Genomic DNA, 22,635 nt, shown 5'->3' with positions numbered 1-22,635 from the left:
GACTGCTCCAGGCCTGCAGCAGCCTTCCCGGGCCAAAGGGCCACTTCACAGCACCAGCTGCTTCCCCCCCACACACACACACTTGTAAAGGGCCAGCTGCCAAGAGGCATGCTGGGAAGGGCTTCCCTAAGCCACCTCCCAAAAGGCCCAGGCTGCGCCCCAGGGAAAAGCCTGTCGCTTTCCTTCGGTGGAGCTGCGGCGGAGCCAGGGGGCACAAGCACAGACGGGCCTGGGGCATGTGCTGCCGCTTCAGCCAGCTGGCCTCTCGCACCTGCTGCTGGCAGGGCCAGATTCACTCATCTGGGGGCCCGGGGCTATTCGACTGTGTCCCCCCCCCCATGTACAAGTGTTTTCCTAATTTCAAACAAGATGATCCCACGCAGAGGGGGCTCCAGCCCAGCAGGGGGAATGGCAGCGTATGGAGCCACCTCCCCTTCCCGCCCCCAGCCAGGGCCAGATATTGCAGCAGGGGCTTTAGGGGCTGCAGCCCAGGGTCCCGGGCTAAGGGGGCCCACAAAATGACCTGGACTTTTAGCAGCCGCCCAGAGATCGGTTTGTGGGGCCTCCCTTAGCCCAGGGCCCTGGTCTGCAGCCCCCAGAGCCCCTGTGTTAATCTGCCCCTGCCTGCTGGTAAAAAAGGGAAAAGCAAAGCAGGGCTGGGCTGGGCGATGGTGCCCACAGCCCTCGTCCTGGGCGAGATGGTGATGGCAAAAACGTGTGCTGGAGGGAGACGTGCAGTGTGGCGAGCGCAGGCAAAAGCCTACAGCACCCAGTATTCCCAGGAGGTCTCCCAGCCAAGTACTAACCGGGCCCAAACCTGCTTAGCTTCCAAGATCAGACGAGATCGGGTGTGTTCCGGGTGGTCTGGCCCTAGACACTGCCAGTGGCTGCTTCACTGCCTTTAAGCCAGTCTCCAGCCTGCACCTGCCTGTGTCACACCAGCTATGCATTTCCCTCCTTCCCCTACCCACACACCTCCCTCCCCACACCACCGCCCCACAGCCTGCGCCTCCCTGCGTCACACCAGCCATACACCTTCCCCCCGCACGCCTCCCTCCGCACACCACCCCCCCCACCCCACAGCCTGCGCCTGCCTGCATCACACCAGCCATACACCTCCCCCCTGCACACCTCCCTCCCCACACCACCGCCCCACAGCTGCGCCTGCCTGCATCACACCAGCCATACACCTCCCCCCCACACACCTCCCTCCTCACACCACCGCCCCACAGCCTGCGCCTGCATCACACCAGCCATACACCTTCCCCCAGCACACCTCCCTCCCCACACCACCACCCCCCGCTCCACAGCCTGCGCCTGCATCACACCAGCCATACACCTCCCCCCCGCACACTTCCCTCCCCACACCACCACCCCCCCGCCCCACAGCCTGCGCCTGTGTCACACCAGCCATACACTTCCCCCCCGCACACCTCCCTCCCCACACCACCATCCCCCGCCCCACAGCCTGCGCCTGCCTGCATCACACCAGCCATACACCTCCCTCCTCACACCACCGCCCCACAGCCTGCGCCTGCCTGCGTCACACCAGCTATACACCTCCCCCCCGCACACCTCCCTCCTCACACCACCACCTCCTGCCCCACAGCCTGCGCCTGCGTCACACCAGCCATACACCTCCCCCCCGCACACCTCCCTCCTCACACCACCGCCCCCCGCCCCACAGCCTGCGCCTGCGTCACACCAGCCATACACCTCCCTCCCGCACACCTCCCTCCCCACATCGCCCCCCCGCCCCACAGCGTGCACCTGCATCACACCAGCCATACACCTCCCTCCCACACACTTCCCTCCCCACACCACCACCCCACAGCCTGCGCCTGCATCACACCAGCCATACATCTCCCCCCTGCACACCTCCCTCCTCACACCACCGCCCCCCGCCCCACAGCCTGCACCTGCCTGCGTCACACCAGCCGTACACCTCCCCCCCACACACCTCCCTCCCCACACCACCACCCCCCGCCCCGCAGCCTGCGCCTGCCTGCATCACACGAGCCGTACACCTCCCCTTCGCACACCTCCCTCCCCACACCACCGCCCCCTGCCCCACAGCCTGCACCTGCATCACACCAGCCATACACCTCCCCCCCGCACACCTCCCTCCCCACACCACCACCCCCCGCCCCACAGCCTGCGTCTGCATCACACCAGCCATACACCTCCCCCCGCACACTTCCCTCCCCACACCATCACCCTCCGCCCCAAAGCCTGCGCCTGCCTGCGTCACACCAGCCATACACCTCCCCCCCGCACACCTCCCTCCCCACACCTCCTCCCGCCCCACAGCCTGCGCCACACCAGCCATACACCTCCCCCCCGCACATCTCCCTCCCCACACCACCGCCCCCCCCGCCCCACAGCCTGCACCTGCATCACCCCAGCCATACACCTCCCCCCCGCACACCTCCCTCCCCACACCACCACCCACCGCCCCACAGCCTGCACCAGCGTCACACCAGCCATACACCTCCCCCCCGCACACCTCCCTCCCCACACCACCGCCTCACAGCCTGTGCCTGCATCACACCAGCCATACACCTTCCCCCCGCACACCTCCCTTCCCACACCACCGCCCCCCGCCCCACAGCCTGCACCTGCATCACACCAGCCATACCCCCCCGCACACCTCCCCCCCACACCACCACCCACCGCCCCACAGCCTGCACCTGCATCATACCAGCCATACACACCCCCGCACACCTCCCTCCCCACACCATCATCACCCACCGCCCCACAGCCTGCACCTGCATCACACCAGCCATACACCTCCCCCCCCGCACACCTCCCTCCCCACACCACCGCCCCCCGCCCCACAGGCTGCACCTGCATCACACCAGCCATACACCTCCCCCCCGCACACCTCCCCCCCACACCACCACCCACCGCCCCACAGCCTGCACCTGCATCATACCAGCCATACACCCCCCCGCACACCTCCCTCCCCACACCATCACCACCCACCGCCCCACAGCCTGCACCTGCATCACACCAGCCATACACCTCCCTCCCCACACCACCGCCTCCCGCCCCACAGCCTGCACCTGCATCACACCAGCCATACCCCCCCCGCACACCTCCCCCCCACACCACCACCCACCGCCCCACAGCCTGCACCTGCATCACACCAGCCATACACCTCCCTCCCCCCCATGCTCAACAGCCTCCCGGCGAGTATTCCCAATTCAAGTGCTCTGCACTGAGCATGCGCAGTTCATCTGCTGAAGCCGCTGCCCTGCCCTTACCCCCATGGGGCTCTGGGGCGGCTGTTGGCGGCGGGGGGAGTCCGGCAGCTGGAGGCAGGATGAGGCGAGGGGCTGAAGGGGCTCAGGGCTGGGGAGGAGCAGGAGTTAAGCCCAGGAGGGAGGCGCTGGCAGAGGGGGTCGGGGGCAAATCCCGGCACAGGGGGCAGCGGTTCCCGCGTGGGGGCAGAAGGGGGGGCAGCTTCCTCCAGGGCATCACCCCTCGGGGACCGCTGCCAGCAGCACGGTCCTAGGCGGGGCCGTTCAGGGCGCTACAGCGGCTCCCGCAGCTCCACAGCCGCCCCCGCTGCGCAGCCTCCTCCCTCCCGGCCCCCGCCCCGCAGCTCCAGCCCCCCTCCCTCCTGGCCCCCTCCCCTCCCCTCGCCTTCTCCGCACCCGGCGGGGCCGGGGCGGAACTGCCGGGCTCGTGGGCCGGGCCCAGGCCGCTGCTTCCTCCCCGCGAGAGCCGGACACGGACCGCCCCAGCCCCGCCCCGGAGCCGGCCGGTGAGTGAGCGGCGGGGGCACCAGGAGCAATGGGGGCGGAGGTTCCCGGCCCCTAGCCCCGCCCAGCCTCATTGCCTGCAGCACCCGGAGCGGGGGGGGACAGCCAGGTCCTGCCTCTGCCGGTCCCCGCGCCCGGCGGACAGTGGGGGCCCCGTGGGGGCCCCAGGGCATCTGCTTTGGTCCTGCTCCGCCGTCAGCTCCTGGCAGCCGCTGCACAGGCTCAGGGGCCCTTCCCGGTGCAGATACCGGGGGCTCCCCCCGGCAGCCCTGGGCTCACGTGGGAGGCTGTCCCGGCCGGGGTGGGGCACGGCCGGTTAGCCCCGTGCTTGGAGAGCGGCCGGGGAGAGGGGGAGAAATAACCGCGTACATATTAACCAGCGATCCGCTCTTCCAGCACCCCCGTCTCTTGGGCTGCACAGTCCCTAGAGGATCCCAGGGACCCCTCTGCTCTCCGGGGTCCGGTAAACAGCTCGTTCCGAGTGCGCCCTCCCAGCCGGCCTGCTTCCCATTCAATAACAGCTCCAGCCCTGCAGCTATTTACACACCCGCTGTCTGTGAGCATGAGTAGCCCCCTTCCCTCGGTGCATGTGAGGGTGAGGGTTTAACATTGCCATCCTTGCTGGCAGGGGCCATGTCTGTGCTGTATGTATTGCAGGCCCATGTCCTTAAATATTGGAGCCTATATAGGGTGTCCCCGATTTTATAGGGACTGTGCCCATATTTGGGGCTTTTTCTTATATGGGTGCCTATTACTCCCACCCCCATCCTGATTTTTCACACTTTCTGTCTGGTCACCCTAAGCATATAGCTCATTTTCTCAATCCATACTCAGAAAGCTGAATAAATGCTCTGATTGCCAGCAGTGCTGGGCACCCTGACGGGAACCCTAATGTGTCAGGCTCAGCACATTTCGGACTCAGGCCACTTTTTGAGAGAACTGAGCGTGGCTCTAAGAACCTACCATTAGATTGCTGGTTTTGAAAACTTGGCACAAGCCTTTCACCAGTATGCCAGAGTCTAGAAGGTCTGTCTGTCAGGGACAAGTCCAGTGCAAACAGGGGTATAAAACAGACTAAAAGCCCTTCTGAAATGTCCTTAATTGCTGTCTCATCCTGCCAGGCTGCAAAATAACATCCGGATTGTGCCACAGATCCACCCACCCTTCCAAGGGACAAGGAAGAGAAATGGCTTCAGTGAAGCCGGTGAGCTTCGAGGAGGTGGCTGTGTATTTCTCCAAGGAGGAATGGGCCCTGCTGGACCCAGGTCAGAGAGCCCTCTACAGGGACATCATGCAGGAGAGCTATGAGACTGTGACCTGTCTGGGTAAGGATTCCTGTCCCCTCAGGTATTAGAAGTTGGGTGGTCTTTCAAGCAAAGGTGTCAGCTTCTGTGCAGTTGTCTTAACTAGTCCTCCAGATTTCAGGGGGATCAGATCCAATAATTCACAGACTTTGTGTGCAAGGACTGTCTCCTCCACATCCCCTCCCGTGTCACAGGCAATTCAGGGATATAAAAACCACGGCTGGTTCCACCATTCTGTGGGTCTTTCAGCCCCTCAGCCATTGGACCAATGTCTTCTGACTCAGCTCTGCCTAAGTCCTCACTGGCCAGATTTTCAAATGTGCTTCATCTCCATTTGCACATCTTCTGTCTCTGCCAACTGTGTTAGTGGGAGGCCCAGATGTTCTCAGCTCTCTTTCACCAGCCCAGATGGGCATGGACCATAGTCACAGGATCCAGTTACCATTAGTGTCTCCAGGGACATCTCTTGTGCCCATGTGCTGAATTTTTGGAAGGAAGTTGTTGTTCCTGGTGTCCTTTCCTGGCCGTGACTGGTCTTTGCGAAAGGGTTTCTCGCAGGGAGAGTGGCTCGGTTCCCATGCTGAGTGACGGTTCATGAAGTAGCCTGCTGAGACAACAAAGGCCTTATGTGCAACTGGAGGACTTTTCTCTGTCTGCCTGTAACACAATAGTTATCGAATGCTGCATCTAATCTGTTCCAAAATTCCAGGCAACGTTCTCGGCAGCCATGGCCAGAATTCTATCCAACGTGGGGGGAAATGGAAAAACAGAAGGGGAAGAAAGGGGGATCAGATGCAGCCTTTGCCATCTGTTCAGCACAGCCACAGTTTCAGGCACCTCTTCAATTATCTGTAGCTCATCTCATCCCAGCCCATCCTCCCAGGAGAGTTTGAGAGTGGAAACGCTTCAACGGGAGAGACTGAAGGAGACCTGCATCAGATTATCCCATAGACAGAGCAGCAGGTTTCCCACAGCCCAGGGGAATATCCTAACCACTCGACTAAAAGTTGGGAGGGAGTTCTCCCTCCGCCTGTTGTAGGGAAGTTTGTCTATAGGGATGCAGTCCGGTAGGCAAGCTCTGGGGACACTTGCCAGATTGACACTTCCCTATTTGCAATGGTGCTGGAACATTTTCTGGAGTGGGGGTTCTGTGCCCCCCCTTGCCACATCTGCACTCCCTTGCCCCTCTAAAGCTGGGGCTGGGAGCAGGGCTGTGGAGCTGGGCGGGGCAGACACGGATAGGGGTAAGAGGACCGAGGCTGGGGCCAGAGCTGGAGGCAGGTACAGAGCTGGGACCCCAAGGCGCGGGGCCGGGAATGGATCCCCGCGTAAAGCCTGAGGATGCTGCCCTACCCCCCATGTCCCTAGTTCCTGTGCCTATGCCTGCCTGGACACCTGGTGAGGGATTGCACTGTGTGTGCTCAGAGGCACCTTGTCATGGTATAATTCCCCACTCTGAACCTTAGCGTCCAAAAGATTGGGTACCAGCATGAATTCCTCTAAGTTCAATTACCAGCTTAGTACTTGTAGCGCTGCCACCAACCAGCAATTCCAGTGCCTGGTACACTCTGGTCCCCCCAAAACCTTGCCCAGGGACCCCCAAGACCCAGTTCCTCTGAATCTTAACACAAGGAAAGTAAACCCTTTCCCTCACCGTTGCCTCTCCCAGGTTTCCCCTCCCTGGGTTATCCTGGAAGATCACTCTGATTCAAACTCCTTGAATCTTTAAACAGAGAGGAAAATCCACCTTCCCCCCTCCTTCTTTCTCCTCCTCCCAGACTCTCCCTGAGAGAGAAAGTAATCCTAACACAGAGAGAAATTAGCCTCTCTCTCACCCTTCCCTCCTTTCTCCTCATCAATTCCCTGGTGGATCCAGACCCAGTCCCCTGGGGTCTCACCAGAATTTAAAAAAATCAGGTTTTTAAACAAAAAAAAACTTTTAATAAAAGAAAGAAAAAAACAGTAAAAATTATCTTTGTAAATTTAAGATGGAATATGTTACAGGGTCTGCCTGCTATAGACACTGGGAATACCCTCCCAGCCTAAGTATACAAGTACAAATTAAAATCCTTTCAGCAAAATACAAATTTGAACTCCTTCCAGCCAAATACATATTTGCAAATAAAGAAAACAAACATAAACCTAACTTGCTTTATCTACCTAGTACTCACTATTCTGGACATATAAGAGCCTGTATCAGAGAGATTGGAGAGAAACCTGGTTGCACGTCTGGTCCTTCTGAGCCCCCAGAGTGAACAACAACCCAACACTAACAGCACATACAAAAACTTCCCTCCCTCAAGATTTGAAAGTATCCTGTCTCCTGATTGGTCCTCTGGTCAGGTGACAGCCAGGCTCACTGTTCTTGTTAACCCTTTCCAGGGAAAAGAGATATGAAGCACTTTTGTTCTATTAACTCTTACTTATCTGTTTATGACACACCTAGAGAATGTTTACTCCAAAAATGTAGGTGCTGCATTAGTTTAGGGGCCTCCAGGGTTCAGCAGCTGCTGAGCAGGGATTTGGTTGATCTCAGTGGGGCCCGATTATAGGATTTGGGCACCTCAGTCCTTTTGAGAATCTAGCCCTGGGTCTCAGTTTCTCAGTTCCCCATCTGTAAAAAGGGTAGAATGGCCCCTCCCTATCTCACAAGGGATGGGTAAGGATAAATACATTAAAGACTGTGAGCTGCTCAGACACTGTAGTAATGGCGGAGGCCATATAAGAACCAGTGGCCGCAGAACAGGGCCCTTATTTCAGTTGGAGACTCCAAGTGCTGGTGTAATGAATAGTCTCTTTCCCTCCTGCAGCAGCAGCTGGGGCAAAGGGTTACAAGAATTCCTTGCACCAAAGTCTCCATCTCTGCTGGGGCTCCCCATCGTCAATGCACCAGTTTGCCCCATCCCTGCCTGCTTTGTTGCAGGTACCTCAGGACCTGGCGAGGGGCTCTGCAGTGCCAGATGTTGATAGCGGCAGTCAGGAAGCAAGTGTCATGCTTGTCGAATCTTTCTGTTCCTTGGCCTCTTGACACGGTAGAGTTTTCATTCAGTGCGTGCTGGGATTTGAGGCAGTTCATTCATTTCCAGCAGGTAACTTCACAGATTAACAGGACTTTATGTCTGCGTTTGAGTCTAGCTGGGAAGGAGCACGTTACCCCAGCTCGCTGGTTCTGTGTTGCATGGTGTAGCTCGAATAGATGCAGAGGGGCAGTTCTGGTGTTTCTGAGATCCATGTCCAGTCCAGGGTGGGGCTGGCTGCATGTGTGGGACTGGAGGCGTCCTATGAGAATAGGAGGTGGAAAATCTAACGGAAGGTTTTTTTGCTGCTGTGTCTGAGGAATTATTTGTTTGGCTGTCAAAGTCCTGGTTCATCACTATGTCAGACAGCATCTCTGTCCATGGCTCTGGGACCCTTCGGGGAAGCAGTGACTCTGAAAAGGACCAAAAGCTTGTGGTGGAAACATATCAGCTTCCAGTGCAATGCTGTAGGAAAGACGGCTAGTAATGATTCTGGGATAGATTAGCAGGGGAATAGGAAACAGCAGTAACGAGGCAATCTTACCTCTTTAAATGGGATTGGTTAGACCATTGATGGATGTTGTGTCTAGTTCTGGTGTTCACACTGAAAAAACGAGGGTGTCAATTTAGTGCAGGTTTCGAAAAGAGCTACAAGAATGATTTGTCGACTAGAAAACCTGCTTTAGAGATTCATAGTTACAAGGGCTGAATGAACCGATGTGATCATCTACTCTGACCTCCTGTGTAACACAAGCCATAGGAGCTCCCCTGAATTACCCTGTTTAAAATGGAGCTCATCTTTTAGCAACCCCCCTCCCAAATCTTGATTTAAAAATTCCCAGTGATAGAGAATCCGCCATAACCCTTGGTGAGTCTTTCCCAAGGGTCAGTTGCCCTCACTTTTCAAACTTTGCGACTTATGTCAAGTCTAAATTTGTCTTGCTTCGACTTCCAGCCACTAGAGCTTGTTATACTTTTTTCTGCTAGACTGGGAGCCCATTGCAGGTACATTTCTGTTCCCCGTGTAGGCATTCATAGATTGTGGTCTAGTCTCCCCATCAGCTTTTCTTTGATCAACAGGAGAGATTTTGCTCCCAGAGGCTTTAATTATAAGGCCTGTTTTCAATCCTTTTGTCACACTCATAGTTCTTCTCTGAACCCCCCCGAATTTTTCAGCAGCCTTATTTAATTGCTGACAACAGAAATAGACACTGAATTCCAGCAGTGGTTGTATGATTCTAAAACACAGAAGTAATAAAACCTCTCTGCTGGTACTCGAGAGTCCCCTGTTTATGCCTCCAAGGTGTGCAACGGCTACTTTGGCTTCAGCGTCATCTCATGTTCAGCTGATTATCCACCGTAACCCCAACACTGTGTTTCAGAGATATTGCTTCCAAAGATAGTCTCCCATCCTGTAAGGATGGCCTGCATTCTTTGTTCTTAGATGTATAATTTTACATTTAGCCATATTGAAGCGCAGTGTTTTCTTGCACCCATCTCACCGGGCGATCCAGAGGGCTCTGTGTCAGTGACCTGTCCATTTCTTTAATTACCATTCCCCCAGTCTTTGTGTTATCTGTGAACTTATCCGTGATGATTTTAAACTTTCTTTCACAGCATTGATAAAAACATTAAATAGCTTAGGACCAAGACGGGACCCCACTTGAAACAAACATGCTTGACAATGATTCCATTTACAGCTATGTTTTGAGATTTATCAGTTAGCCAGTTTTTATTTTTCTAAGCTGGGGCAAGCAAACAATGTGTGTTTTAATATCGCTAAATATAAATGAAAACATCTAGGAACAAAGAATGTCGGCCATAGTTTCACAAGGGCGGGGGCTCTGTCCTGGGAAGCAGTGACTCTGAAAAAGAAAGAGGAGGAGTTGTGAATAATCAGCTGAAATTGAGCTCCAGTATGATTTTTATGTCCAATTGCTAATGCGAATCTTGGATGCATAAACAGGGGACTCTCAAGTAGGAGCAGAGAGGGTTATTTTACCTCTGTTTTTGGTGCTGGTGGAATACTGTGTCCTGTTCTGGTGCCCATAATTCAAGAAGGAAGCTGATAAGCAGGAGAGGAGTCAGAGAAGAGCCACAGGAATTAGTAAAGGATTAGAAAACCAGCCTTATAGTGAATGACTCCAGGAGCACAATCTATTTAGCTTAACAAAGAGAAGATTAAGGGGGGATGATCACAGTCTAATAAAAACCTACATGGAGAACAAATATTTAGCAATGGGCTCTTCAGTCTAGCTGAGAAAGGAATAACAAGAAGCAAGGGGCTTAAACTGCAACAAGGAAGATTTAGGTTGGACATTAGGAAAAACTTCCTATCTGTCAGGATGGTTAGGCACTGAAACAGATTGCCCAGGGAGGCTGTGGAATCTCCATCATTGGAGGTTTTAAAGAGCAGGTTAGACAAGGGATGGTCTAGAATCTAGACTGTAGATAATACTTAGTCCTGCCATGAGTGCAGGGGACTGGACTAGATGACCTCTCGAGGTCCCCCCAAGTCCTAGGGTTCTATTATTTCAATGCCTGGAAGTTGAAACTGGAAAGATTTAGACTGGAAGTAAGGAATACATTTTTAATAGTGTGTAATTAACCTTTGGAACAATTTACCAAGGGTCGGGGTGGGTTCTCCATCACTGACGGTTTTAAAATCAAGATTGGATGTTTTTCTCAAAGATCTCTTCTAGGAATTGTTTGGGGGAAGTTCTAATGGTTTGTGTTACACAGGTGCTCAGATCAGGTGATCACAACGGTCCCTTGTGGCCTTGGACTTTCACTCTTTCTTTTTTGTAATGTCTATGTAGCACCTTTTGGACAATTTGCTTCATAATAACTCCAAAACAGAGGACATTAATGAAATCGTGATCCAGAATATGGGATGTACTTTTGCCTTTTCTTTTCTCTGTGTGATGGGTTATATCCTCCCATTATCATAATCTTTGCAACATTGAAGGAGTCGGGCATGTTTAGTCTAGAGAAGAGAAGGCTCCGGGGGCACGTGATAACAGTCTTCAACTATTTAGCAGGCTGTTGTGAAGGGGATGGTAATCCATTGCTTTTCATGTCCAGCAAAGGCAGGACAGGAAGGAATCAACATAGTCTGCTGCAAGGGAGATTTCAGTTAGATACCAGGAAAAACTATCTAGACTCTTAAGAATAGTTCAGCACTGGGAAAGCCTAGTAGCGAAGTTGTGGAATCCTCGTCATTGGAGGGTTGTAAGAAGAGGTTGGAAAAACTCCTAGCAGGGATGGTTTAGATTAACTTAATCTTGCCCAGGGGGAAAGGCTTGTTGATCTCTAAAGGTAGACTGCACTAAGCCAGGCCTCTGACTCATGATTGAGCTCAAAGCCCCCTTCCCTGCACACACACCGTACTCTGACATGGGTCAGCAAGCTTTCGGGACCCACGGCCTAGGACCCTGCTACAGAGGTGGGGCAAAGCGCTGTCATTTTGCAGCATGGGTGCAACTCGAGGAGTAGATCCAAGTGAGAAGGCTGCAGAGTGCAGTACAGATGCGTTAGCATGGCAACGAAACCCACGTCCGGTACTTGTAAGCCAGGTTTACAGTTCAGTGAGGATGCTCATGCATGGGTGCTGCAGCCCTGTGTTTACAATGCAGCAGTATAAACATACCCTGGAAGTCCCTTCCAACCCTGCATTTCTATGATTCTGTCCCTTACACCTAAGCTACTACTAATTTGTTCTGACTTTTACTAATGTTTTCTAATCAGTTCTTTATTTGTCAAGATAAGGTTTCGAATTCCCCCATGTTGGGTGCCACACACTTTGATGTAGGGCGTTTTACTCTCCAACCTTTAGAAATCCCGAGGACCGTTTATAGTGCAAGTCTTAATAAGATCGCTCTGTTCACTTAAACAAAGAGACGGTAGAGTGGTGACTTGATAATGGCCTAAAATTACCTACAAGGGGAAGAGAAGAGGGCTTTTCAATCTAGCAAACGTGGTCTGGAAGCATAATGTAGTACAATCGTATTCCATGGGCAAGTTCGTGATAGAAAGGTAAGGGACATGTCATTTGGTTCATAAAAATCTACAGAACCGTAATTTCCATGGTGTCGCTCTCTGCAGCTTGGAAGGGGGAACTGACTATCCCTCCTGGCTCCCACTTCCAGGTTCCTCCAGTTAGTGGAAATCTTGATAATACAGTATCATAGCGAAAGGGTTGAGTTGGGTATCATTCAAAAGCCTTTTTTCCCATGAACACAATGGTACTAAACATGACAAACCTAGAACAATCGTGTAGCTACCTAATAGAGAAAATGTTTAAAAATCAGCTTTTTTAAATTATACTTTAACACAGGGAGGCATTACTTACATAGAAAAAACACTGATCACTGGTAAGCCTAGGGACGTTAGCCTTGACATATGGGACTGAAAACCCTGGATCATCAAAGTCAACACCATTGTCATTTCCATCTAGGCTACCACTTCTAAACACGTGGTCATGCTGATCCCTGTCTGCACTGCAGTCGTACGTCTCTGTGCAAGGCAGGCTACTGGCCAAACATCTGCAGGGCGATGAGCATCTGGTCTTTGCACGTGAGCATTCAGTTAGCTGTAGGGTTGATTCAGGAACGTGCTGTATTTCACTGGAGTGATCAGACCGTCCTCCAAGACCCACCTGTGCCTGTTATAGATTCATAGATTCATAGATTCTAGGGTCAGAAGGGACCAATGTGATCATCTAGTCCGACCCCCTGCACAAAGTAGGCCACAGAACCCTACCCATCCAGTTCTATAACAAACCCCTAACCTATGACTGAGTTATTGAAGTCTTCAAATTGTGGTTTGAAGACCTCAAGCTGCAGAGAATCCACCAGCAAGTGACCCATGCCCCACGCTGCAGGGGAAGGCGAAAAACCTCCAGGGCCTCTGCCAATCTGCCCTGGAGGAAAATTCCCTCCTGACCCCAAATATGGCGATCAGCTAAACCCTGAGCATGTGGGCAAGACTCACCAGCCAGCACTCAGAAAAGAATTCTCTGCAGTAACTCAGATCCCATCCCATCCAACATCCCATCACCAATCACTGGGCATACTTATCTGGCGATAATCAAAGATCAATTGCCAAAATTAGGCTCTCCCATCATACCATCCCTTCCATAAACTTATCAAGCTTAATCTTAAAGCCAGATATGTCTTTTGCTTCCACTACTCCCCTTGAAAGGCTTTTCCAGAACTTCACTCCTCTAATTGTTAGAAACCTTCATCTAATTTCAAGTCTAAACTTCCTAGTGTCCAGTTTATACCCATTCATTCTTGTATCTACATTGGTACTAATCTTAAATAATTCCTCTCCCTCCCTAATATTAATCCCTCTGATATATTTATAAAGAGCAAGCATATCCCCCCTGAGCCTTCTTTTGGCTAGACTAAACAAGCCAAGCTCTTTGAGTCTCCTTTCATATGACAGGTTTTCCATTCCTTGGATCATCCTAGTAGCCCGTCTCTGAACCTGTTCCAGTTTGAATTCATCCTTCTTAAACATGGGAGACCAGAACTGCACACAGTATTCCAGATGAGGTCTCACCAGTGCCTTATATAACGGTACTAACACCTCCTTATCTTTGCTGGAAATACCTCGCCTGATGCATCCTAAAACCACATTAGCTATTTTCACGGCCATATCACATTGACGGCTCATAGTCATCCTGTGATCAACCAATACTCCAAGGTCCTTCTCCTCCTCAGTTGCTTCCAACTGATGCGTCCCCAATCTATATCTAAAGTTCTTATTATTAATCCCTAAGTGAATGACCTTGCACTTTTCACTATTAAATTTCATCCTATTACTATTACTCCAGTTTATAAGGTCGTCCAGATCTTCCTGTATGATATCCCGGTCCGTCTCCGTGTTAGCAATACCCCCCAGCAATACCCCCCAGCAATACCCCCCAGCTCCGTGTTAGCAATACCCCCCCTCCGTGTTAGCAATACCCCATCCGCGAACTTTATTAGCACATTCCCGCTTTTTGTGCCAAGGTCGGTAATGAAAAGGTTAAATAAGATTGGTCCCAGAACCGATCCTCAAGGACCTCCACTAGTAACCTCCTTCCAGCCTGACAGTTCACCCTTCAGTACGACCCGTTGTAGTCTCCCCTTTAACCAGCTCCTTATCCACCTTTCAGCTTTTATATTGATCCCCATCTTTTCCAATTTAACTAATAATTCCCCATGTGGAACCGTGTCAAATGCCTTACTGAAATCGAGGTAAATTAGGTCTACCACATTTCCTTTGTCTAAATAGTCTGTCACCTTCTCAAAGAAGGAGATCAGGTTGGTTTGGCACGATCTACCTTTAGTAAAACCATGTTGTACTTTGTCCCAATTACCATTGACTTCAATGTCCTTAACTACTTTCTCCTTCAAAATTTTTTCCAAGACCTTACATACTACAGATGTCAAACTAACAGGCCTATGGTTACTCGGATCACTCTTTCACCCTTTCTTAAAGATAGGAACTACGTTAGCAATTCTCCAGTCATACGGTACAACCCCTGAGTTTACTGATTCATTCTCACTAACGGGCTTGCAATTTCATGCGCCAGTTCCTTTAATATTCTCGGATGAAGATTGTCCGGGCCCTCCGATTTTGTCCCATTAAGCTGTTCAAGTATGTCTTCTACCTCTGATGTGGTAATATCCACCTCCATATCCTCATTCCCGTTTGTCATCCTTCCATTACCCCTAAGCTCCCCATTAGCCTTATTAAAGACTGAGGCAAAGTACTTATTTAGATATGGGTCATGCCTAGGTTATCCTTAACCTCCTTTCCATCCTCAGTGTGTAGCGGTCCCACTTTTTCTTTCTTTGTTTTCTTCTTATTTATATTGCTATAGAACCTTTTACTATTGGTTTTAATTCCCTTTGCAAGGTTCAACTCTACTTGGCTTTTAGCCTTTCTCACTTTATCCCTACATGTTCTGACCTCACTAAGATAGCTTTCCTTGCTAATCCCACCCTTCTTCCACTCCTTGTAGGCTTTCTGCTTTTTCTTAATCACCTCTCTGAGATGCTTGCTCATCCAGCTTGGTCTACAACTGCTGCCTATAGTTTTTTCCCCCTTTCTTGGGATGCAGACTTCTGATAGTTTCTGCAGCTGCGACTTAAAGTAATTCCAGGCCTCTTCCGCATTTAGATCCACAAGTTTTCAGTCCAATCCACTTCCCTAACTAATTTCCTTAATTCTTTAAAGTTAGCCCTTTTAAAATAAAAAACCCTAGTCCCAGATCTATTTTTGTTTATCCTTCCGTCTAGTTTGAACTGAATTAGCTCATGATCACTCGAACCAAGGTTGTCCCCTACAACCATTTCTTCTATGAGGTCCTCACTGCTCACCAAAACCAAATCTAAAATGGCATCCCCTCTTGTCGGTTCTTCAACTCCTTGGTGAAGGAATCCATCAGCTATCACATCCAGAAAAATCTGAGCCCTACTATTCTTGCTAGCACTTGTACTCCAGTCTATACCTGGGAAGTTAAAGTCTCCCATGATCACACATTTCCCATTAGTATTTACTTCCTTAAAAACATTAAAGAGGTCTCTATCCATATCCAAATCAGATCCCAGCGGTCTATAGCACACCCCAAGCACTGTCTCAGGGGAGGCTCTAGTAGCTCTCTTTCCCAGTGTGATATTTGCCCAGACAGACTCTGTCTTGTCCATTCCATCACTTCTTATTTCTTTACAGTTAACCTCCTCCTTGATGTACAACGCTACTCCACCACCTTTGTCTTTATTTCTGTCTTTCCTAAACAGCGCATAGCCTTCAATACCTGTACTCCAGTCATGACTACTATTCCACCATGTTTCTGTTATCCCTATAATATCCGGTTTCCCTTCCTGCACCAGTAGCTCTAGTTCCTCCATTTTGTTCCCTAGGCTCCTCGCATTAGTGTACAGACATCTTAATTTTTGCCGTTTGGCTTCACTCACATTCTGTACCCTGTTAAGCACAGACATTCTACCACAACATCACCTGTTAGTCTGTTATCTACACTACCCTTCCTCCTTATGCCAATTCTTCTGTCCACGGCTGTATCCCCTCTTACTTTGTTTACTTCCCTCTCAAGTTTAAATTCCGGCGTGGATATCTCCTGAACATCTCCCAACCATCTCCCCCAAATTTCTAGTTTAAAGCTCTCTTAATCAGGTCGGCGAGCCTCTATCCTAGAAGTCTATTTCCCTCCTTGCTCAGGTGAAGTCCGTCCCGAGAGAACAGTCTTCTGTCCGTAAATGCTTCCCAATGGCCGTACATCCCAAAGCTCTCCTTATAGCACCACTGCCTGAGCCATCTGTTGATTGCCATAATCTTGTCACACCTTTGTCGCACTTCTCTAGGAACCGGCAGAATCCCACTGAAGATCACCTGAGCCTCGATTTCCTTAAGCGTCTTCCCCAGTCTGGCACAGTCTCCTTTGATACATTCCAGAGAGTATCTAGCCATATCATTCGTTCCCACATGAAGGACAATCAACGGATTCTTCCCTGCTCCCGCTAGTATCCTTTTCAGCCTCAGGTCCACATCCTGTATCTTAGCACCTGGCATACAGCACACCCTTCTGTTCTCCCCATCAGCTCTAGTTACAGGCCTGTCTATTCTTCTCAGTAAGGAGTCTCCAATCACGTAGACCTGCCTTTTCCTGGTGACAGTGTGCTTCTCCAGTCTATGTCCCGCACCCACCAGCTGCAAGTCCTCTCAATTCCTATTCCCCCTTGCAATCCTCCTGGGGCTCATATTTGGTGTTGCCTCCATTGACTCCTCCCCTCCTCTTGCAGGACTATCAGCTCTTCTCTTTAGGGGAGGGGAGTTTTGGATGTGCTTGATGTAAGAATAGCTGGTTGATTTTCTCTGGTCTGTGTGATGCAGGAGGTCAGGCTAAACAACCGTAATGGTCCTTTGGGCCTTCGCATGTCTGATTCTATGTATTCAGGTCTGTAGTTACCCAGATACCCAATTAGTCTTTCCCTTGGGCTCGGGTCCCAGTCACAGCAAGCATCCCCCATCAGTGAAGAGCTGAAGCGTGGACTTGACCCCCAGTAATGTCAGCGGGATTCAAGCTTTGTGCAGGGGGGCATCTTGGAGATCACTCAGATGGGATTGGTGAGATTTGTTGGGCGGGGGGCGTCTCCCTCCCACGTTGGAGCCTGGGGGAGTGGAAGTTGGAGAATAATTGTTCCTCCTGCAGAGTTTCCCTCTCTGGGTTTGTGGTTTGTGGAGCAGGCTGGAGAGTGAGGAGACCCAGCACCAGGCCTATAGTGTCTGCCCCTCCGTTGGGACAGAGTGGGTCTCCTGGGTGATGGGGAAGAGCCGATTGACCCTTCATCCCCTAGCTCTAGTCCATTATGATCCCACGGAACTAGGCTTTTCCCTCTCTGTGCTGGAACAGGTGTTTAATGATCTTATTTCCAGGCCCTGGTTGGCATTTCCTCTGCTTATTTCTTCACCACTTGTATGGAGGAAGCACCCAGAGGCCTCAGTAAAGGATCACAGCCCTGTTGAGCCAGGTGCTGCGTGGACAAATAGGAATAGTCCCCACCCCAAATTGCTCGCACTCATAAGTAACAGCTTCCAGCTCTGACTTGTGTTTTGGAGGGCTATGAGGGAGGGGGATGGAGAAAGGAGTTCATTGGCAGTGACAAAGGCTTAGATGCCAACTAGGTATCTGGAGAGGGTAGCAGCTCTGTTCAGCTCCCCAAGGGAGTAAATCAGGGCAATTCCCTAGGCAGAGTGGGCTCTTGTACCATTTATAGCCCAGTCCCTGTAGAGTGGAATTGGGAAGAAGTCAGCACCTCTCTGGGTGGGCTGCTCAGACCCTGGGTCTGGAATATTAACAGCTCTGACCCTAATGGACAAGTTCAACACTTGTCTTCTTGCCCTCCAGCAGGATTTCCAATTTCCAAACCTGATGTGATATTTCAGCTGGAACGAGAGGAGGAGCCGTGGGTCCCAGATCTCCAGAGCTGTGAGGAAAGGGGGATCCCAGGAGACATCCACACGGGTGAGGAATCAGCAAAACTGGCCCTACTTTTCTATTCTCATGGCAGGCTTCCTTAACGAGTTTTCTCCAAAGATGTCTGACCGCAGAAACCCCTCCGCTCATCCACATAGGGAGGAGATGGGGAGGCAGAATCACTCTCTTCTTCTCCCTGCTCTGGGGATGGTTTGGAGGGGATTTATCCCCGATTGATCTATGCATTTATTTATCTCCCCAGCAGTTATTCTGGTTTCTTCTGCCTTGTCTCCCCCGGGCCAGAATTGCCCCAGCAGGTGACACATCCTCACGGGAGATGTCAGTCATGGTTTCCCAGTCACCTGGCTGTCGCTCGCTTTTTCTTTGACTCTGTCGATTGGATGTGAAGGCAGAATCAATCCCATCCTTTCTTTCCAGTGGGGAAGGGGTTTTGAGGGGGAATCGTTACTAGAGTTTGTACCTTGCTTACCCTTTCCCCGGGCACAGCGACTGACTCCTGTCTGGATTCTCTCTCTGTTCCAGCAGGTGATGGGACCGTGAGTGAGAACGAGGAGGAGAAGCCTCAGCAGGAAGGCCCTGTGCCAGTGGAACCACATGGGACAGTATTGAGAACATCTGAAGGGGACGTCTCCCCGAGCCCTGAGGAGGGAGAAAACCGTGAGAGGCGGCACAGGCCAGAGAGACAGCAGGGAATCCAGTTAGCAGAGGCTTGGGGTAAATCCACTCTCAAGAGCAAAGGGGTTAGGAAAATCAAAGAAACCGTTCAACCGCGGATCCCCGCTGGAGACAGACCCTACAAGTGCAGTGTCTGTGGGAAAAGCTTCCACTGGAGATCAGTCCTTAATGCTCACCAGAGAACCCACGGTGACGAGAAGCCCTATAAATGCAATGACTGTGGGAAAAACTTCAGGGACAGCTCAGCCCTCACTAAACACCAGAGAACCCACACAGGGGAGAGACCCCACAAATGCAGTGAGTGTGGGATAAGCTTCAGTCACCACTCAGCCCTCGTTACTCACCAGAGGATGCACATAGGAGAGAGACCCTACACGTGTGATGACTATGGGAAAAGCTTCCGCTGGCGATCATCCCATATCACTCACCAGAGAATCCACGCAGGAGAAAAACCTTACAGTTGCCTGACTGTGAGAAAAGCTTCAGGCAGCATTCAAACCTTATTAAACATTACAGAATCCACACAGGAGAGAAGCCCTGTAAATGCCCCAACTGTGGGGAAAGCTTTGCTCAGAGCTCCTGCCTTACTGAACATCAGAGAATGCACTCAGGAGAGAAATCCTGTGGATGCCCCAACTGTGGGAAATGCTTCTGTGACAGCTCAACCCTCATTAACTATCAGAGAATCCACACAGGAAAGAGGCCTTATAAATGCCCCGACTGTGGGAAAAGCTTCACTCAGAGCTCCTGCCTTACTGAACATCAGAGAATGCACACAGGAGAGAGACCCTTAAGTTGTCCCAACTGTGGGAAACGCTTCTTTGTCAGCTCAACCCTCATTCACCATCAGAGAATCCACACTGGAGAGCGACCCTATAAGTGTTCCGAGTGTGGGGAAAAGCTTTGTTCGGCAATCACAACTGGTTATACACCAGAGAATCCACACAGGAGAGAAGCCCTGTAAATGCAATGAGTGCGGGAAAAACGTCAGTGACAGATCAGACCTCACTAAGCACCAGAGAAAACACACTGGAGAGAAGCCCTGCAAGTGCCCCGACTGCGGGAAAAGCTACTGTTTCCTATCAGACCTCACTAAACATCAGAGAATCCACACTGGAGAGAAGCCCTTCAATTGCCCCAAATGTGGGAAAAGCTTTGGTCGGAGATCTGACCTTATTATACACCAGAGAATCCACACAGGGGAGAGACCTTATATATGCCCTGCGTGTGGGAAAAGCGTCAGTGACAGATCAGACCTCACTAAGCATCAGAAAAAACACACGGAAGAAAAGCCCTACAAATGCTTTGAGTGCGAGAAAAGCTTTGAGCGGCACTCAAATCTTATTGTGCATCAGAGAATCCACACAAGAGAGAAACCCTACGATTGCCTGGACTGTGGGAAAAACTTCAGTCGCAGCTCAACCCTCACTACGCACCAGAGGATCCACACAGGCGGGAAGCCCTACAAATGCCCTGGGTGTGGGAGAACCTTCAGGGACAACTCAGCCTTTATTAGGCATCAGAGAATCCACACAGAAGAGAAATGCTAGAACTGTCCGTGTCTCCGGATGGACCAAGTGACTAGCACCTCTGCCAGTTCCAGGAATCCCAGACGTCAGGCCAGGCGGGAGTGGTGAAGTGATGAGGACGTGCCCTCGTTACTAAAGCAGAGAATGAAATCGCCTTCCTGGACTAGAGCTGCGCAGAGCAAGAGGCTGAGGTAAGATATCCACCTTGTGACTGGATTTGATTATTGCTGCTCAAGAAGCTCTGGATGCCTCTGTTCAGTTCCTACATTTAAGTTAATTACTCACAACTGGTTGATTCATTCTCTAATTTAGGGGTGTTCTTGGGTTCCTTGCTGACACTAAGATCCCCAACATCCACAGGTAACAGTTTCTCTGGTTTGCAAGGAGACACCATCCCATCCTAGTGGATGAAGACCTGGCCTCCTTCAGTCACACCTTTGTCACTACATGGCTGGACTACAACAAGGTGATATACCTGGGCATGAACTCATCAGCGCTTAAGAAATTCCAGCTCCTGCAGAACACTGCAGCAGATCTTCTACCATGCGCATCAGGCCATAGAACATCAAAGCAAGTTCAAGATCTCAGTCCTTATCTCCGTGACCAGGGCCCTGGATAAACAGAACGCCATCTACAGCGCCAGGATGAAAGCCACGGTCAACATATTTGCTCCTTTTGCACAATGGAACTTTCTACAATACGGGTAAAGATTGTGTGTGCATGAAACAACTTTCTCAGGGGGCAGTCCAAGACTGTGGAATGAGCTCCCCCAGGAACTAAGGACCATCGCAAACCTTCCCACCTTCTGCTCCCAACACAAGCCACATTTTTGGGACCCTGCCTTCTCTAACACAAATACATAGCATTGTGTATCTTAAATAAGTCACAGCATTTTTTTTAATTTATTAAATATTTTCAGTTTTTTTTTTCTATAACAAACTGAAGGAATTCTAGGTGCCAACATTTCGAACAAGTTTAAAAATACTGCACGTCAGAAAAGTGAAAAGATCAAGATGTTGACACGTTGTTTGGACTCCTGTGTATTCCCAGCACACTGGTTTTTATGGCGCATATATAAATAAATAAGTAAAAATTAAGGAAATCAAAATCAAAGAGGAAAAAGGTTGTGGGGGTTGAGGAGAAGGGATGGGGAGGAAGAGTGTGATTTATTTCCTCCTAGTGCACCATGAGTTCCCTCTTGGAATTCTGGGGCATGGGGTCAAACTATCAAATGCCCATAATTCCTCACCCGACATCCCCTAACTCATCTCTGCTGGCTTTTTTTTGTTTGGTTGGTTGATTGGTTTTTTTGCTGGTTTTTGTTATTGCAAATCAGCACAATTTTCAAACTGCTCTCAGGCAGCAGGGAGAAAACACCGCTGAGCTGCGCTATCCTGGCATTCATTCAAATGAGGCTGCTCCATATGTCATGGCAGCTGGCTGGTGATACAGCCAGAGGAGGAGTGGAGCTCTTTGCCTTTGCCTCATGTCCAATGTCCTTTCCTGCATGTCCTGTCCTTTGTCCACGAGCGAGCTTGCTGAAAGGAAACTGCCCTCCATGCTTGATGCCTTAGCCCTCTGGTGGGATGCAGTTAAAAGGCCAGCATGCACGTCCTCCCTTGATTCTCACTTCCACAGGTTTGCCAGGTGTTAATGACAGATAAGGATCTGGCTGTTGCAGGTACAATGGGGAAGCAGCATTGGCTCAATGCTCGACTCCGTGCCAGCAAAGATCAAATGTTGCTTTTTTCTTACATTTGGAATGCCACTCCCATGTGCTCTTCCCAGTCTGGGCTGAGCTTGGAGAGGCCATGTTTTCCAGCTTGCTGCCCCTGCCTGCAGTGATGCCTGCCAAATAATTGCTGAGTGGTGGGAAATTGTCCTACTGTGGCAGAAGAAATAAGGCAGCCCTCCCCAGAAACCTTCGGCAGAGGATTACAGATTACCTCCAGGAAAGTTTCCTCGAGATCTCTTTAGGATTCATGGGACATCACTGTGTGCATAAACAAACTGTGGGTGTGCCAGGGAATGAAAAGTGGATAACCAGGTAGAGCGGTTATTTCACTATCACTTGTAACACAAATAAGGAATAGTAATTGAGAAGATGTGTCCCTGCAATAGCAATGCAAACTGCACATTTACCAGAGGTTCCTTCCCTGGCATCAGGCTGGCTCGCCTGTGCTGGAGCGTTGGGGCTGGCTGGACTGCTCTGGGGTTAAAAACAGCTCCTGGCTCACCATGTCGCAGAAAATAACTTTGCAGGCTGCCTGCAGGCTGCGTGTTTGAGACCCCTGGTCTTGACTGAGGGAAGTTTCTGTAGCAGCTCAGCCCTTT

The 22,635-nt window shown here is 50.9% G+C and overlaps 1 protein-coding gene and 2 pseudogenes across 1 annotated transcript; 2 read left to right on the top strand and 1 right to left on the bottom strand.

The window, feature by feature from the left end:
* Nucleotides 1–757: 757 nt before the first annotated feature.
* Nucleotides 758–876, bottom strand: LOC127030539 (uncharacterized; annotated as a pseudogene).
* A 2,781-nt stretch (nt 877–3,657) lies between these two features.
* Nucleotides 3,658–22,634, top strand: LOC127030143 (zinc finger protein 501-like; annotated as a pseudogene).
* Nucleotides 19,742–20,322, top strand: LOC127030098 (zinc finger protein 79-like). Its single transcript, XM_050916051.1, has 2 exons — nt 19,742–19,745; nt 19,859–20,322. Exons 1-2 carry the CDS (start codon nt 19,742–19,744, stop codon nt 20,320–20,322), a joined length of 468 nt encoding a protein of 155 aa, XP_050772008.1.
* Nucleotide 22,635: the final 1 nt, after the last annotated feature.

Source organism: Gopherus flavomarginatus, chromosome 10 (assembly GCF_025201925.1).
Source record: "Gopherus flavomarginatus isolate rGopFla2 chromosome 10, rGopFla2.mat.asm, whole genome shotgun sequence".
NCBI classification, from domain to species: domain Eukaryota; kingdom Metazoa; phylum Chordata; order Testudines; family Testudinidae; genus Gopherus; species Gopherus flavomarginatus.
Note: the sequence above shows the minus strand (reverse complement) of the source record. Positions and strands in the feature narration are given on the sequence as shown.